The sequence below is a fragment of the Entelurus aequoreus genome, linkage group LG03 (assembly GCF_033978785.1).
Source record: "Entelurus aequoreus isolate RoL-2023_Sb linkage group LG03, RoL_Eaeq_v1.1, whole genome shotgun sequence".
Classification (NCBI taxonomy): Eukaryota; Metazoa; Chordata; class Actinopteri; order Syngnathiformes; family Syngnathidae; genus Entelurus; species Entelurus aequoreus.
The window spans coordinates 7,723,524-7,742,664 of NC_084733.1; the positions used below are offsets into that span (position 1 = coordinate 7,723,524).

The 19,141-nt window shown below is 41.4% G+C and overlaps 1 protein-coding gene across 1 annotated transcript in view; it reads left to right on the forward strand.

The window, feature by feature from the left end:
- Positions 1-19,141, forward strand: part of LOC133646054 (SH3 and multiple ankyrin repeat domains protein 3-like) — a 130,434-nt gene that overhangs the window by 96,163 nt on the left and 15,130 nt on the right. The window contains exons 4-9 of the mRNA XM_062041030.1: positions 5,892-6,000; positions 9,973-10,124; positions 14,665-14,832; positions 14,908-15,024; positions 17,945-18,022; positions 18,327-18,393. Of these exons, the coding sequence (XP_061897014.1) occupies positions 5,892-6,000; positions 9,973-10,124; positions 14,665-14,832; positions 14,908-15,024; positions 17,945-18,022; positions 18,327-18,393 (691 nt within the window). The remainder of the gene's footprint in view (positions 1-5,891; positions 6,001-9,972; positions 10,125-14,664; positions 14,833-14,907; positions 15,025-17,944; positions 18,023-18,326; positions 18,394-19,141) is intronic.

Sequence of the window (19,141 nt, forward strand, 5' to 3'; positions counted from 1 at the left end):
TCATGTATATATTACATATTATGAATGTCCTACATTACATATATACTTACATCATGTAATAACAATCAGGATGTGAATACACTGCGACCCTGAAAGGGACAAGCAGTAGAAAATGGATGGATGTGAATACATTTTGTTGAACATGCAGTCAACAGGCCGTGGAAAGGAGAAACCTGCTGTAAAATATTTAAAGTCTTCAGGCTCACATTTGTTACCTTCCCTAAACTTGCAGCATTTCTCTCATGCTATCTTTTGGAGATTCAGGAGTCTTTTTGCTATTTGCAGTATTTCTATTTTGCATTTGTTTTTGATCCTGAAGCGTTTTTTGTGGCTGCAGATTTTGTTTAGTTTTTTTAATGTTGCTGCAGAACTGGAGCCAGACTTAGGTGCCTCTTTGAAAGAGAGCGTCATGTTACGTTCCCTGAACTTGCAGCATTTCTCTCATGCGTGTCTTTTGGGGATTTAGGAGTCTTTTTGCAATATTTCCATTTTGCATTTGTTTTTGATCCTGAAGCGTTTTTGTGGCTGCAATTTTTTTTTTTTTTTTTAATGTTGCTGCAGAACTGGAGCCAGACTTAGGTGCCTCTTTGAAAGAGAGCATCATGTTACATTCCCTGAACTTGCAGCATTTCTCTCATGCGTGTCTTTTGGGGATTTAGGAGTCTTTTTGAAATATTTCTATTTTGCATTTGTTTTTTATCCTGAAGCGTTTTTGTGGCTGTAAATTTTTTTTTTTTTTTTAATGTTGCTGCAGAACTGGAGCCAGACTTAGGTGTCTCTTTGAAAGAGAGCGTCATGTTACGTTCCCTGAACTTGCAGCATTTTTCTCATGCGTGTCTTTTGGGGCTTTATTCGTCTTTTTGCAATATTTCTATTTTGCATTTGTTTTTGATCCTGAAGCGTTTTTTTGTGGCTGCAAAATTTGTTTTTGTTTTTTAATGTTGCTGCAGAACTGGAGCCAGACTTAGGTGCCTCTTTGAAAGAGAGCGTCGTGTTACGTTCCCTGAACTTGCAGCATTTCTCTCATGCGTGTCTTTTGGGGGTTTAGGGGTCTTTTTGCAATATTTCTATTTTGCATTTGTTTTTGATCCTGAAGCGTTTTTGTGGCTGTAAAAATTTTTTTTTTTTTAATGTTGCTGCAGAACTGGAGCCAGACTTAGGTGTCTCTTTGAAAGAGAGCATCATGTTACATTCCCTGAACTTGCAGCATTTTTCTCATGCGTGTCTTTTGGGGCTTTATTCGTCTTTTTGCAATATTTCTATTTTGCATTTGTTTTTGATCCTGAAGCGTTTTTTTGTGGCTGCAAAAATTTTTTTTTTTTTTAATGTTGCTGCAGAACTGGAGCCAGACTTAGGTGCCTCTTTGAAAGAGAGCATCGTGTTACATTCCCTGAACTTGCAGCATTTCTCTCATGCGTCTCTTTTGGGGATTTAGGAGTCTTTTTGCAATATTTCCATTTTGCATTTGTTTTTGATCCTGAAGCGTTTTTGTGGCTGTAGAATTTTTTTATTTTTTTGTACTGTTGCTGCAGAAGTTGAACGAGCTGGTAGAGAGCTTCCTGTTACGTTCCAGGAGGAAAACAGATGCTGGCTGTTTATTTCAAGAGTGTTAATCAAACGTTGAGGAAAGAGGACAAATCCACCTGCTGGCCAACACATTGTAAGCAGGAGTAGAAAGAGACACCTGACAAAAGTCCTGGCTTTATTTCCACGTCTCCATAACAACTGCATCAGTGAAGAGCAGCCAGGGAGAGAGAGAGAGAGGAACATTCCTCACTGGGTGGAAGGAACATGGCAGCGAGCTCACAGACGGACTGGAAGTCAGCTGGTCTTCTTGTTGTTGTCGTTGTTGGTGGTGGTGGTGGTGGTGGTGTTTGGGACGAGGTGTAGACAACATAGGATGCTGCACCAGGTGAGTGTTCATCGTCAAGTTGTGTGTACAAATGTAAGAATAATCCATATTCTCTTGTCGTGTTTTTATTTAGAACACTTGTTGGTTCCTAAAAAGACTTTGTTAGTCAACTAAACCCTTCTAGATGTTGGCTTGTAAATGTTCAACATTAAATGGTGACATTTCTGCCTTATTTGAGTGTTTTAATGTTGACTTCCTGTGCTGCACTCTTATTTTGTAGTTCCACTTCCTGTTTGAGTTGTATTTAGTGTGCCAGCGCACCTGTGTTGACTTTAGTGGTTGCTAAGTAAGTCCAGCTGCTCTTTGTGGGGAGATTGTTATCCGTGTGGATGATGTTTCCTCTTCTCAGGCTTCCAAGTCGCTTTGTTCCTGCATTCCTTAATGCATTAATGTTGTTGTCTTTGTTTATGGAATATCTCCTACCTGCACCTGCTACCTCAGGTGTGTCCAACTCCTTTTCATGGAGGACTACGTCCCAGTTATGGTTGCCCTCAGAGAAGTAATATAGGAATATACATGTATAATTTTTTTTTACTGTAAAATCGACATTGGTACTGTTTTTTCCCATATACAGTCATAATAATAAATAAATAAAAAATAATAAAAAAAAAATAAAATAAAAAAAATAGAAAAAAAAAAGAAAAATAGAAAAATAATTTTAAAAAATAAATAAATAAATAAATAAATAAATAAATAATAAATAATAAATAATAAATAATAAATAATAAATAATAAATAATAAATAATAAATAATAAAAATAAATAAATAAATAAAAAAATTAAAAATAAATAAATAAATAATATATTTTGTTTGTAAAAAGCACATTGAGCAAACAACCTCAAAGTGCTACAGTGTATTAAAAAAAATTAAAAAAATAAAAATATAATAAATAAAAATACAATTGTTTTTTGCATTGTTTTTTTTTACAGCATATAAAAAATGGAATAAATGTAAAAACAACACCACTGTTTTTGGCGGGAAAATTCAAGCAACAGAGCTGCCAGTTTGTTTGTGTTTGCCGTAAAATCTTGTTGTAATGTTTTTTTGTTACTTTTTTAATGTTTTAGTGTCTGACTCCCAGTCTGTGGAACGCTCTCCCTGACCACCTGAGGGCACCACAGACTGTGGATGCTTTTAAAGGCTTAAAAACCCTTCTTTTTAAAAAAAGCTTTTTTTTTTTTTTTAGATATATGCATACTAGTTCTAGCTATTAGGCTGTTCTAGTTTTTATTTTTATTTATTATCTTTAATTTTTTAATTTTTTTTAATACACTGTAGCACTTTGAGGTTGTTTGCTCAATGTGAAATGCTTTTTACAAATGAAATCTATTATTTATTATTATGACTGTATATGGGAAAAAAACAGTACCAAAGTTGATTTTACAGTAAAAAAACAAAACAAAACATAAAATCTATTGTCAATTTTACAGTCTACAATTTGATTGATAATTTGTTTTGAAATCATAAGTCAAGCAGATATTTAAGTACAGTATGTATCTTTATTTTAACACATATTTTTGGAATACGTGATAATATAATATATATATTTATTATATGTGTAATACATATAATAAAAGATGAGCAATTGCGTGCAGTACATGATCTTGCATGTCCAAAGGGAAAGAATAAATATATTTAGTAAGACAAGATTTGATTAAGTATGTGTACTGCTGTGTACTAAAGTACTTGTACCGCGTTACACGTGAGAAAACACTTCATTTCTCCCATCACACTTTATCAAGTACACACATCACCTTTGTTTGAAGGCAAGTAAACCAGAGGGAGAATGAAGCTTTCATGTCAGCGCTGTATTGTTCACCTGTCTGCCATCAGCCAATCACACCTGTGTCTATCTGCCAATCACAGTAGTGTCTATCAGCCAATCACATCTGTGTCTATCAGCCAATCATACCTGTGTCTATCAGCCCATCACACCTGTGTCTATCTGCCAATCACAGTAGTGTCTATCAGCCAATCACATCTGTGTCTATCAACCAATCATACCTGGGTCTATCAGCCCATCACACCCGTGTATGTCAGCCAATCACACCTGTGTCTATCAGCCAATCACACCTGTGTCTATCTGCCAATCACAGTAGTGTCTATCAGCCAATCACAGCTGTGTCTATCAGCCAATCACACCTGTGTCTATCAGAAAATCACACCTGTGTCTATCAGCCAATCACACTTGTGTCTATCAGCCAATCCCAGCTGTGTCTATCAGCCAATCACACCTGTGTCTATCAGCCCATCACACCTGTGTCTATCAGCCAATCACACCTGTGTCTATAAGCCCATCACACCTGTGTCTATCAGCCAATCACACCTGTGTCTATCAGCCCATCACACCTGTGTCTATCAGCCCATCACATCTGTGTCTATCAGCCAATCACACCCATTACTATCAGACAATCACACCCGTGTCTATCAGACTATCATACCTGTGTCTATCAGCCCATCACACCCGTGTCTATCAGCCAATCATACCTGTGTCTATCAGCCCATCACACCTGTGTCTATCAGCCAATCACACCCATTACTATCAGACAATCACACCCATGTCTATCAGCCAATCATACCTGTGTCTATCAGCCCATCACACCTGTGTCTATCAGCCAATCACACCTGTGTCTATCAGCCAATCACACCCGTTACTATCAGACAATCACACCCGTGTCTATCAGACAATCATACCTGTGTCTATCAGCCCATCACACCCGTGTCTATCAGCCAATCATACCTGTGTCTATCAGCCTATCACACCTGTGTCTATCAGCCAATCACAGCTGTGTCTATCAGCCAATCACACCTGTGTCTATCAGCCAATCACACCTGTGTCTATCAGCCAATCACAGCTGTGTCTATCAGCCAATCACACCTGTGTCTTTATCAGCCAATTACAGCAGTGTCTATCAGCCAATCACAGCTGTGTCTATATCAGCCAATTACAGCTGTGTCTATCAGCCAATCACACCTGTGTCTATCAGCCAATCACACCTGTGTCTATATCAGCCAATTACAGCTGTGTCTATCAGCCAATTACAGCAGTGTCTATCAGCCAATTACAGCAGTGTCTATCAGCCAATCACACCTGTGTCTATCAGCCTATCACACCTGTGTCTATCAGCCAATCACAGCTGTGTCTATCAGCCAATCACACCTGTGTCTATCAGCCAATCACACCTGTGTCTATCAGCCAATCACACCTGTGTCTATCAGCCAATCACACCTGTGTCTATCAGCCAATCACAGCTGTGTCTATCAGCCAATCACACCTGTGTCTTTATCAGCCAATTACAGCAGTGTCTATCAGCCAATCACAGCTGTGTCTATATCAGCCAATTACAGCTGTGTCTATCAGCCAATCACACCTGTGTCTATCAGCCAATCACACCTGTGTCTATATCAGCCAATTACAGCTGTGTCTATCAGCCAATTACAGCAGTGTCTATCAGCCAATTACAGCAGTGTCTATCAGCCAATCACACCTGTGTCTATCAGCCTATCACACCTGTGTCTATCAGCCAATCACAGCTGTGTCTATCAGCCAATCACACCTGTGTCTATCAGCCAATCACAGCTGTGTCTATCAGCCAATCACACCTGTGTCTTTATCAGCCAATTACAGCAGTGTCTATCAGCCAATCACAGCTGTGTCTATATCAGCCAATTACAGCTGTGTCTATCAGCCAATCACACCTGTGTCTATCAGCCAATCACACCTGTGTCTATATCAGCCAATTACAGCTGTGTCTATCAGCCAATTACAGCAGTGTCTATCAGCCAATTACAGCAGTGTCTATCAGCCAATCACACCTGTGTCTATCAGCCAATCACAGCTGTGTCTATCAGCCAATCACACCTGTGTCTATCAGCCAATCACACCTGTGTCTATATCAGCCAATTACAGCAGTGTCTATCAGCCAATCACAGCTGTGTCTATCAGCCAATCACAGCTGTGTCTCCTCCCTCCATTAGGCCAACCTGAAGAAGTTGATGGAGTTTGTGCAGCAGAGGAACACTGAGAAGGTCTCACGCTTTTTGGAGAAGGGTTTGGATCCCAACTTCCACGATCCTGACACAGGAGGTGAGATCTTCACTTCCTCTACTTTTTCCCAATCTTGATGGATTTTGCTGGAATGAAGTTCTCAACCAGGTGGACTTTGCTCATCTCCTCATGTTTACTCCAACATAGCACACATGTTCATGTTGGTGACCTCCAGTCTTCCAGCAGGAAGTAGTTCATCTCACAGGGCTTCTGCAGCCGTGTGTACCGTATGTACCGGACTATACCGTATGTACCGGACTGTACCGTATGTACCGGACTGTACTGTATGTCCCGGACTATACCGTTTGTCCCAGACTATACCGTTTGTCCCAGACTATACTGTATGTCCCGGACTATACTGTATGTACCAGACTATACTGTATGTATACTGTATGTCCCGGACTATATTGTATATATACTGTATGTCCCAGAATAGACTGTATATATACTGTATGTCCCAGACTATACTGTATGTACCAGACTATACTGTATATATACTGTATGTCCTAGACCAGGGGTGGGCAATTAATTTTCACCGGGGGCCACATAAGCAACCCGAGCACTGCTGGAGGGCCACACGACAATATTTCAATTAAATTTTGCTCAATATTATTTTTGATATACCATAAGATAAATAATAATGATGATAATAATTAATAATAATAATAATAATTTCATTTAACCTAACTTAACTTTATACAAAAGCAGATTGCTTTTTAAGGTCACTTTATCCTGCATTATCCAACATTTTTCCCCATCAGATTTGGACAACCATCTGTTGTTAAAAATAGTTTTTAATCATATCTATTCTATATTGTTTTTTATATTGGTTTTATATGTAATTGTTTTTTCTTTTTATTCAGTCATTGGTGGAGCTAAGGATAATATTTGAATATTGTTTGTAATATTGTTGTGCAGCACTTTGGAAACATTTTGTTGTTTAAATGTGCTATATAAATAAAGTGGATTGGATTGTCACGCCTGCCAGCGTGTCCCAACACGCATTTACCTCTGTGAACAAGTCATTACCTGTGGTTGTCTCTTTAATTGACTGCATCAGAGCTCTCATCCAAAGTTAGCGAAAAACAGTCCAAGTCTCCGGGCATTATCAGCGCAACAAAGTCCAATAAGCACTCCTTAATAAACTCTCCGTCAGAAAACGCCTTACTTTTTCTGGCGCTTTTGTGAGAAATGACGAAACTTGTCCTGACGGCTGCATCTCTGGGGGTGTGAAATATGGCAAAAAGTCCTTGTTGGGTTTGCAGTTTTACCATCAACGCATCAGCCTCCCTTGCGCGCACTTCATCAGACACATTCCGGTATTTTCCCTCGTGTTTCTTCGTGTAGTGGCGATTAAAATGATATTTAAACACAGCAAGCTGTGTACCACACATTAAGCACACGGCTTTACCATTAATTTATGTAAAGAAATACTTGGCAGTCCATCTCTTGTTGGAAACACGCCATTCCTCATCAACTTTTCTTTTTTTAGCGTCTCATCACTTGTCTCTATGCACCTTCACTCACAGGTTCCCTCCGGACATACGGCATAAATAACACATTTCAAAATAAAAGCAGCACAGTTGTATTGCGCGCACGACATAGATGTTTTTTAAACTTTATTTTGTAATTTGTGATTGCGCCGTTCAATTCGCTCACAATCGCACACGCGCATACGTCCACACGGAAGTAATACAAATAACGCTTTTCAAAACAAAAGCAGCACTGTTGTATTGCACACTCGACATAGATACTTTTTTAAATTTATTTTGTAATTTATGATTGGCCTCACGCGGGCCGGACAGGGATGCGCAAAGGGCCGGATGCGGCCCGCGGGCCGTACAATGCCCAGGTCTGTCCTAGACTATACCTTATGTCTCGGACTATACTGTATGTCCCGGACTATACTGTATGTCCCAGACTGTCCTGTATATATACTGTATGTCCCAGACTATACCTTATGTCTCGGACTATACCGTATGTCCCAGACTATACTGTATGTACCGGACTATACCGTATGTCCCAGACTATACTGTATGTCCCAGACTATACTGTATGTACCAGACTATACTGTATATATACTCTATGTCCCAGACTATACCTTATGTCTCGGACTATACCGTATGTCCCAGACTATACTGTATGTACCGGACTATACTGTATGTCCCGGACTATACTGTATGACCCAGACTATACTTTATGTACCGGACTATACTGTATGTCCCGGACTATACCGTACGTCCCAGACTATACTGTATGTCCCAGACCATACTGTATGTACCGGACTATACTGTATGTCCCGGACTATACTGTGTGTACCAGACTATACTGTATGACCCGGACTATACTGTATGTCCCAGACTATACTGTATATATACTGTATGTCCTGGACTAAACTGTGTGTACCAGACAATACTGTATATATACTGTATGCACCGGACTAAACTGTATGTACCAGACTATACTGTATGTATACTGTATGTCCCAGACTATACCGTATGTTTCGGACTATACCGTATGTCCCAGACTATACTGTATGTCCCGGACTATACTGTATGTACCGGACTATACTGTATGTCCCAGACTATACTGTATGTACCGGACTATACTGTATGTACTGGACTATAATGTATGTACCGGACTATACCGTATGTCCCAGACTATACCGTATGTCCCGGACTATACTGTATGTCCCGGACTATACTGTATGTACCTGACTATACTGTATGTACCGGACTATACCGTATGTACCAGACTATACTGTATGTACCTGACTATACTGTATGTACCGGACTATACCTGTATGTACCAGACTATACTGTATGTACCAGACTATACCGTATGTACCTGACTATACTGTATGTACCTGACTATACTGTATGTACCGGACTATACCGTATGTACCTGACTATACTGTATGTACCTGACTATACTGTATGTACCTGACTATACTGTATGTCCCAGACTATACTAAATGTGTGCCCACTACAAAAAACATGTTTCTATATATTAGTCGCACCAGACTATAAGTGGCAGATATATATGTTGTGAAATGAGTTAATTACATAGAAATATTCTGTAAATGTTTATTTACATACCTTAATTGTGTACAAACTCTGTATGTAACACGGCAGTAAAACGGCTGATTAAACAAAACAGAAGTCACCGTAGCTGCGCAAGCTAGCTCTCCAATCAGCTAAACAGACTCAATAACTCCACGGTGACGTTTTGGTGAATTTACTGAGGAATTTGTGAAAGTGAAACAATACAAAAAGAATGTTCTTGCAAGTTAATAATACTAACACAGACACTAGTGAACCTGTTAGCATATTAGCTAATGCTAACAACATTAGCATTACAATAGCACGTACAAACATGCATGAAACTTTAGAAAGTAAGAATTGTTTTAGTTATATTGTAAAACTTAATTGGAGTGATGAAGAACTATTCAGTCTGAACTACTTGACCAGATAGTATGGTGACCATCATGTCTGTGGTGTTTCCCAGAATGCCCTCTGACCCTGGCTGGACTACTTGACCAGATAGTATGGTGACCACCATGTCTGTGGTGTTTCCCAGAATGCCCTCTGACCCTGCCTGGACTACTTGACCAGATAGTATGGTGACCACCCTGTCTGTGGTCTTTCCCAGAATGCCCTCTGACCCTGGCTGGACTACTTGACCAGATAGTATGGTGACCACCATGTCTGTGGTGTTTCCCAGAATGCCCTCTGACCCTGGCTGGACTACTTGACCAGATTGTATGGTGACCACCATGTCTGTGGTGTTTCCCAGAATGCCCTCTGACCCTGGCTGGACTACTTGACCAGATAGTATGGTGACCACCATGTCTGTGGTGTTTCCCAGAATGCCCTCTGACCCTGGCTGGACTACTTGACCAGATAGTATGGTGACCACCATGTCTATGGTGTTTCCCAGAATGCCCTCTGACCCTGGCTGGACTACTTGACCAGATAGTATGGTGACCACCATGTCTGTGGTGTTTCCCAGAATGCCCTCTGACCCTGGCTGCACAGCTGGAGGGATGTGCAGAAGTCATCAAGGCCCTGAAGAGTGGAGGAGCACATCTGGACTTCAGGACCAAAGATGGCATCACAGCTCTGCACAAGGCGGTGCGGAGCAAGAACCACATGGCCCTCATTGTGAGTCACACACACACACACACACACACACACACACACACACACACACACACACACACACACACACACACACACACACACACACACACACACACACACACTCACACACACACACACACAACCCAAACACAGGATGACTCATCACTTGAGTCCATTCAGCAACAACAATGATGCAATATAATGATCAAAGAGATGATAAGATGACTACTACTACAGTACAGCACAGCATAGTATAGTACAGTACAATATAGTATAGTATAGTACAGTACAGTATAATACGGTACAGCATAGTACAGAACAGTACAGTACACTATAGTACAGTACACTTTAGTACAGTATAGTACAGTACAGTACACTATTGTACAGTACACTTTAATACAGTATAGTACAGTACAGTATAGTACGGTACAGTACAGTACGGAACAGTACAGTACACTATAGTACAGTATAGTATAGTACAGTACGGAATAGTACAGTGTAGTACAGTACACTATAATACAGTACAGTACAGTACACTATAGTACAGTACAGTACAGTATAGTACAGGACAGTACACTATAGTACAGTACAGTACACTGTAGTACAGTACAGTACATTATAGTACATGACAGTACACTATAGTACAGTACAGTATAGTATAGTATAGTACGGTACAGTACAGTACACTATTGTACAGTACACTTTAATACAGTATAGTACAGTACAGTATAGTACGGTACAGTACAGTACGGAACACTACAGTACACTATAGTACAGTATAGTATAGTACAGTACGGAATAGTACAGTATCATATGGAACAGTACAGTGTAGTACAGTACACTATAATACAGTACAGTACAGTACAGTACACTATAGTACAGTACAGTACAGTATAGTACAGGACAGTACACTATAGAACAGTACAGTACAGTACACTGTAGAACAGTACAGTACATTATAGTACAGGACAGTACACTATAGTACAGTACAGTATAGTATAGTACGGTACAGTACAGTACACTATTGTACAGTACACTTTAATACAGTATAGTACAGTACAGTATAGTACGGTACAGTACAGTACGGAGCAGTACAGTACACTATAGTACAGTATAGTATAGTACAGTACGGAATAGTACAGTATCATACGGAACAGTACAGTGTAGTACAGTACACTATAATACAGTACAGTACAGTACACTATAGTACAGTACAGTACAGTATAGTACAGGACAGTACACTATAGAACAGTACAGTACAGTACACTGTAGTACAGTACAGTACATTATAGTACAGGACAGTACACTATAGTACAGTACAGTATAGTATAGTATAGTACGGTACAGTACAGTACAGTACACTATTGTACAGTGCACTTTAATACAGTATAGTACAGTATAGTACGGTACAGTACAGTACGGAACAGTACAGTACACTATAGTACAGTATAGTATAGTACAGTACGGAATAGTACAGTATCATACGGAACAGTACAGTGTAGTACAGTACACTATAATACAGTACAGTACAGTACACTATAGTAAAGTACAGTACAGTATAGTACAGGACAGTACACTATAGAACAGTACAGTACAGTACACTGTAGTACAGTACAGTACATTATAGTACAGGACAGTACACTATAGTACAGTACAGTATAGTATAGTATAGTACGGTACAGTACAGTACACTATTGTACAGTACACTTTAATACAGTATAGTAAAGTACAGTATAGTACGGTACAGTACAGTACGGAACAGTACAGTACACTATAGTACAGTATAGTATAGTACAGTACGGAATAGTACAGTATCATACGGAACAGTACAGTGTAGTACAGTACACTATAATACAGTACAGTACAGTACACTATAGTACAGTACAGTATAGTACAGGACAGTACACTATAGAACAGTACAGTAAAGTACACTGTAGTACAGTACAGTACATTATAGTACAGATCAGTACACTATAGTACAGTACAGTATAGTACACTATAGTACAGTACGGTACAGTATAGTACAATATAGTACGGAACAGTATAGTATAGTGCGGTACAGTACAGTATAGTATGGTACAGTACAGCACAGTACAGTATAGTACGGGACAGTATAGTACAGTATAGTATAGTACAGTATGAGGCTTACTTCCATGAGTCATGTCATTGATTTATTTTGTTGAAAGGGTTTTTCACTCTACTTTTGTCACCTTCACCACCTCCAGTATCTTCCACACTGACTTGTGTGTGTTTCATAATGTGTTGATGTTTCACTATCTTTGCACCATCTCCAGTATCTTCCACACTGACTTGTGTGTGTTTCATAATGTGTTGATGTTTCACTATCTTTGCACCACCTCCAGTATCTTCCACACTGACTTGTGTGTGTTTCATAATGTGTTGATGTTTCACTATCTTTGCACCACCTCCAGTATCTTCCACACTGACTTGTGTGTGTTTCATAATGTGTTGATGTTTCACTATCTTTGCACCATCTCCAGTATCTTCCACACTGACTTGTGTGTGTTTCATAATGTGTTGATGTTTCACTATCTTTGCACCATCTCCAGTATCTTCCACACTGACTTGTGTGTGTTTCATAATGTGTTGATGTTTCACTATCTTTGCACCATGTCCAGTATCTTCCACACTGACTTGTGTGTGTTTCATAATGTGTTGATGTCTCACTATCTTTGCACCATCTCCAGTATCTTCCACACTGACTTGTGTGTGTTTCATAATGTGTTGATGTCTCACTATCTTTGCACCATCTCCAGTATCTTCCACACTGACTTGTGTGTGTTTCATAATGTGTTGACGTCTCACTATCTTTGCACCACCTCCAGTATCTTCCACACTGACTTGTGTGTGCTTCATAATGTGTTGACGTCTCACTATCTTTGCACCACCTCCAGTATCTTCCACACTGACTTGTGTGTGTTTCATTATGTGTTGATGTCTCACTATCTTTGCACCATCTCCAGTATCTTCCACACTGACTTGTGTGTGTTTCATAATGTGTTGATGTCTCACTATCTTTGCACCATCTCCAGTATCTTCCACACTGACTTGTGTGTGTTTCATAATGTGTTGATGTCTCACTATCTTTGCACCATCTCCAGTATCTTCCACACTGACTTGTGTGTGTTTCATAATGTGTTGATGTCTCACTATCTTTGCACCATCTCCAGTATCTTCCACACTGACTTGTGTGTGTTTCATAATGTGTTGATGTCTCACTATCTTTGCACCATCTCCAGTATCTTCCACACTGACTTGTGTGTGTTTCATAATGTGTTGATGTCTCACTATCTTTGCACCATCTCCAGTATCTTCCACACTGACTTGTGTGTGTTTCATAATGTGTTGATGTTTCACTATCTTTGCACCATCTCCAGTATCTTCCACACTGACTTGTGTGTGTTTCATAATGTGTTGATGTTTCACTATCTTTGCACCATCTCCAGTATCTTCCACACTGACTTGTGTGTGTTTCATAATGTGTTGATGTTTCACTATCTTTGCACCATCTCCAGTATCTTCCACACTGACTTGTGTGTGTTTCATAATGTGTTGATGTCTCACTATCTTTGCACCATCTCCAGTATCTTCCACACTGACTTGTGTGTGTTTCATAATGTGTTGATGTCTCACTATCTTTGCACCATCTCCAGTATCTTCCACACTGACTTGTGTGTGTTTCATAATGTGTTGACGTCTCACTATCTTTGCACCACCTCCAGTATCTTCCACACTGACTTGTGTGTGCTTCATAATGTGTTGACGTCTCACTATCTTTGCACCACCTCCAGTATCTTCCACACTGACTTGTGTGTGTTTCATTATGTGTTGATGTCTCACTATCTTTGCACCATCTCCAGTATCTTCCACACTGACTTGTGTGTGTTTCATAATGTGTTGATGTCTCACTATCTTTGCACCATCTCCAGTATCTTCCACACTGACTTGTGTGTGTTTCATAATGTGTTGATGTCTCACTATCTTTGCACCATCTCCAGTATCTTCCACACTGACTTGTGTGTGTTTCATAATGTGTTGATGTCTCACTATCTTTGCACCATCTCCAGTATCTTCCACACTGACTTGTGTGTGTTTCATAATGTGTTGATGTCTCACTATCTTTGCACCATCTCCAGTATCTTCCACACTGACTTGTGTGTGTTTCATAATGTGTTGATGTCTCACTATCTTTGCACCATCTCCAGTATCTTCCACACTGACTTGTGTGTGTTTCATAATGTGTTGATGTTTCACTATCTTTGCACCATCTCCAGTATCTTCCACACTGACTTGTGTGTGTTTCATAATGTGTTGATGTTTCACTATCTTTGCACCATCTCCAGTATCTTCCACACTGACTTGTGTGTGTTTCATAATGTGTTGATGTTTCACTATCTTTGCACCATCTCCAGTATCTTCCACACTGACTTGTGTGTGTTTCATAATGTGTTGATGTCTCACTATCTTTGAGACACACGTCCGACTGTCACATAACGTGAACAATATTAGAGGGTGATTTAATCCAGGTTGTCCTCCCCAGACGCTGTTGGACTTGGGTGCGTCCCCCGACTACAAGGACAGTCGGGGTCTGACTCCTCTCTACCACAGCTCCATGGTGGGAGGAGACCCCTACTGCTGCGAGCTGCTGCTGCACGACCACGCGCAGGTGGGCTGCGTGGACGAGAACGGCTGGCAGGAGATCCACCAGGTGGGGGAGACAAACTGTAGCAATGTTGGGAAGGAGACGGTGCTAAAGCGCTAAAGTAAAAGGTGTGGTTTGCAGGCGTGTCGCTACGGTCACGTGCAGCACCTGGAACATCTGCTCTTCTACGGGGCTGAAATGAGCGCCCAGAACGCGTCTGGGAACACGGCCCTGCATGTGTGCGCACTCTACAACCAGGTAGCACTTTTCAAATATGTTGTTGTTGTTGTTGTTGTTGTTGTTGTTGTTATTGTTGTCACGGGTCGACCTGCACAAACTGAACAGGAGCATGAGCCGCCATGCTAGATGCTGACATGAGCCTCGTCCTGGCTGCTCCGCCCTTCATTAGACGGCAAAAGTTGGTGATGCGAGGTCGCCATGGCAATGGACCGTCTCCGTGTCTCATTGGCCGTGTTGGCGATGACCGCGGTACTTTGTTCAGTCGGTCGGGGGAATTACTGTTGCCATGGTTACAACACCGCGACTGAGAATGTGAGGTGTCTCGTTACTACACTTTGGTTGATTAAAGCCCGTGTGATATCGGGTGCGATACAAGTAGTCCTGCAGCGTGTTAACTTGTGTGATATCATGTGCGATACAAGCAGTCCTGCAGCGTGCTTACTTGTGTGTGACATCGTGTGTGATACAAGCAGTCCTGCAGCGTGTTAACTTGTGTGATATCATGTGCGATACAAGCAGTCCTGCAGCGTGTTTACTTGTGTGTGATATCATGTGCGATACAAGCAGTCCTGCAGCGTGCTTACTTGTGTGTGACATCGTGTGTGATACAAGCAGTCCTGCTGCGTGTTAACTTGTGTGATATCATGTGCGATACAAGCAGTCCTGCAGCGTGTTTACTTGTGAGTGATATCATGTGTGATACAAGCAGTCCTGCAGCATGCTTACTTGTGTGTGACATTGTGTGTGATACAAGCAGTCCTGCAGCGTGTTTACTTGTGTGTGATATCGGGTGCGATACAAGCAGTCCTGCAGCGTTTTAACTTGTGTGATATCATGTGCGATACAAGCAGTCTTGCAGCATGTTCACTTTTGTGATATCATGTGCGATACAAGCTGACCTGCAGCGTGTTTACTTGTGTGTCATATCATGTGCGATACAAGCAGTCCTGCAGCGTGTTTACTTGTGAGTGATATCATGTGTGATACAAGCAGTCCTGCAGCGTGCTTACTTGTGTGTGACATCGTGTGTGATACAAGCAGTCCTGCAGCGTGTTTACTTGTGTGTGATATCGGGTGCGATACAAGCAGTCCTGCAGCGTTTTAACTTGTGTGATATCATGTGTGATACAAGCAGTCTTGCAGCATGTTCACTTTTGTGATATCATGTGCGATACAAGCTGACCTGCAGCGTGTTTACTTGTGTGTCATATCATGTGCGATACAAGCAGTCCTGCAGCGTGTTTACTTGTGAGTGATATCATGTGTGATACAAGCAGTCCTGCAGCATGTTTACTTGTGTGTCATATCATGTGCGATACAAGCAGTCTTGCAGCATGTTCACTTTTGTGATATCATGTGCGATACAAGCAGTCCTGCAGCGTGTTTACTTGTGTTTGATATTGGGTGCGATACAAGCTGTCCTGCAGCATGTTTACTTGTGTGTGTGTGATATCATGTGTGATACAAGCAGTCCTGCAGCGTGTTTACTTGTGTGTGATATCATATGTGATACAAGCAGTCCTGCAGCGTGTTTACTTGTGTGTGATATCATGTGTGATACAAGCAGTCCTGCAGCGTGTTTACTTGTGTGTGATATCATGTGTGATACAAGCAGTCCCGCAGCGTGTGTACTTGTGTGTCATATCATGTGCGATACAAGCAGTCTTGCAGGATGTTCACTTTTGTGATATCATAAGCGATACAAGCAGTCCTGCAGCGTGTTTACTTGTGTGTCATATCATGTGCGATACAAGCAGTCTTGCAGGATGTTCACTTTTGTGATATCATAAGCGATACAAGCAGTCCTGCAGCGTGTTTACTTGTGTGTCATATCATGTGCGATACAAGCAGTCTTGCAGCATGTTCACTTTTGTGATATCATGTGCGATACAAGCAGTCCTGCAGCGTGTTTACTTGTGTGTCATATCATGTGCGATACAAGCAGTCTTGCAGCATGTTCACTTTTGTGATATCATGTGCGATACAAGCAGTCCCGCAGTGTGTTTACTTGTGTGTGACATTGGGTGCGATACAAGCAGTCTTGCAGCGTGTTTACTTGTGTTTGATATTGGGTGCGATACAAGCTGTCCTGCAGCATGTTTACTTGTGTGTGTGTGATATCATGTGTGATACAAGCAGTCCTGCAGTGTGTTTACTTGTGTGTGATATCATGTGCGATACAAGCAGTCCTGCAGCGTGTTTACTTGTGTGTGTGATATCATGTGCGATACAAGCGGTCCTGCAGCGTGTTTACTTGTGTGTGATATCTTGTGCGATACAAGCAGTCCTGCAGCGTGTTTACTTGTGTGTGTGATATCATGTGCGATACAAGCGGTCCTGCAGCATGTTTACTTGTGTGTGATATCATGTGCGATACAAGCAGTCCTGCAGCGTGTTTACTTGTGTGTGTGATATCATGTGCGATACAAGCGGTCCTGCAGCGTGTTTACTTGTGTGTGATATCATGTGCGATACAAGCAGTCCTGCAGCGTGTTAACTTGTGTGTGTGATATCATGTGCGATACAAGCTGTCCTGCAGCGTGTTTACTTGTGTGTCATATCATGTGCGATACAAGCAGTCTTGCAGCGTGTTTACTTGTGTGTGATAGATCCAGTGGGATAGATCTAGTGGCAGAGATCAATAGATCCAGTGACCATGATCAATATATCCAGTGGCCTAGATCTATAGATCCAGTGACATAGATCAATAGAACCAATGGCCAAGATCAATAGATCCGAATGCAGCATTTCTAGAGGCAAGTCCAAAGGTGATGCAAGGTAAACACAAGTCACATGACTTCTAGAAGGTGCAGGAGTGTACAAAGTCACATGACTTCTAGAAGGTGCTGGAGTGTAAACACAAGTCACATGACCTGTAGAAGGCGTGCTGTGCATGTATAAGCACCAGCAGTTCTAACAGAACTTTGTTGTCATTCAGGACAGCTGTGCTCGGGTTCTCCTCTTCCGGGGCGCCGACAAGGAGATCAGGAACTACAACAGCCAGACGGCCTTCCAGGTAGGCCTTGAAGATGCCTGAGAAACGTCACTTCCTGCCTGCACACATGAGAAAACGTCACTTCCTGCCTGCACACATGAGAAAACGTCACTTCCTGCTTGCACACATGAGAAACGTCACTTCCTGCTTGCACACATGAGAAACGTCACTTCCTGCTTGCACACATGAGAAAACGTCACTTCCTGCTTGCACACATGAGAAACGTCACTTCCTGCTTGCACACATGAGAAAACGTCACTTCCTGCTTGCACACATGAGAAAACGTCACTTCCTGTGCAGCACTAACGTTGTCCTCCCCCTCCAGGTGGCCATCATAGCAGGAAACTTTGACCTGGCTGAGATCATCAAGGTCCACAAAGCGTCAGATGTCGGTGAGTGGACACTTGACATGATTGACAGCTTCAAGGACCACTCCAGATGTTAAAGATGTGATGTCAGAGGTGGAGGAGATGAAGAGCAGGACATGATAGAGATGTTGTTGTTCCCGCTGAGAGGATCTGCTCATGTAGCACCACTCTGCCATCTAGTGTCCACTCTCATCTTAGCACCATGTCCACTCTCATCTTACTGCTATAGTCACATGACCTGCTATATTATAGTGCTACTAATGGTACTATACTCTGTTTCAAAAGTACCAGTTCCCCATATAATATATATTTATTTTTTATTAACGGGCATGACGGCGCGTCGTCACGTGGTGACATTGCTGGTTTTAGGAGCAGAGGAGCATGTTGGGCAGCGCACACACACAGAGTACTTACAAGCAGACACAGTGTGGAGACAGAAAAGGGAGGACGGACGCATTTTGGTGTAAAAAGTACAGATAAAGGTGACGTTATAACACTGAAACACCCTCAGGAAGAGGTGCTTTAAGGCATCCTCGTCTCCATGGCGACGAATAAAGTGAGTTTCTTACAAGTATTATTATCACTGGAGGACGTGGAATAGCTAAACATGCTTCACTACACACCGTAGGAGGATACAATCGCTCACTGGCGTCAAAATGTAAACAAACGCCATGGGTGGATCTACATCTGACATCCAGTGCAATCATACCAAGTACAGGCCCGTATCTAGTCGATACTACTATGATTACATCGATATTTTTTGGCATCACAA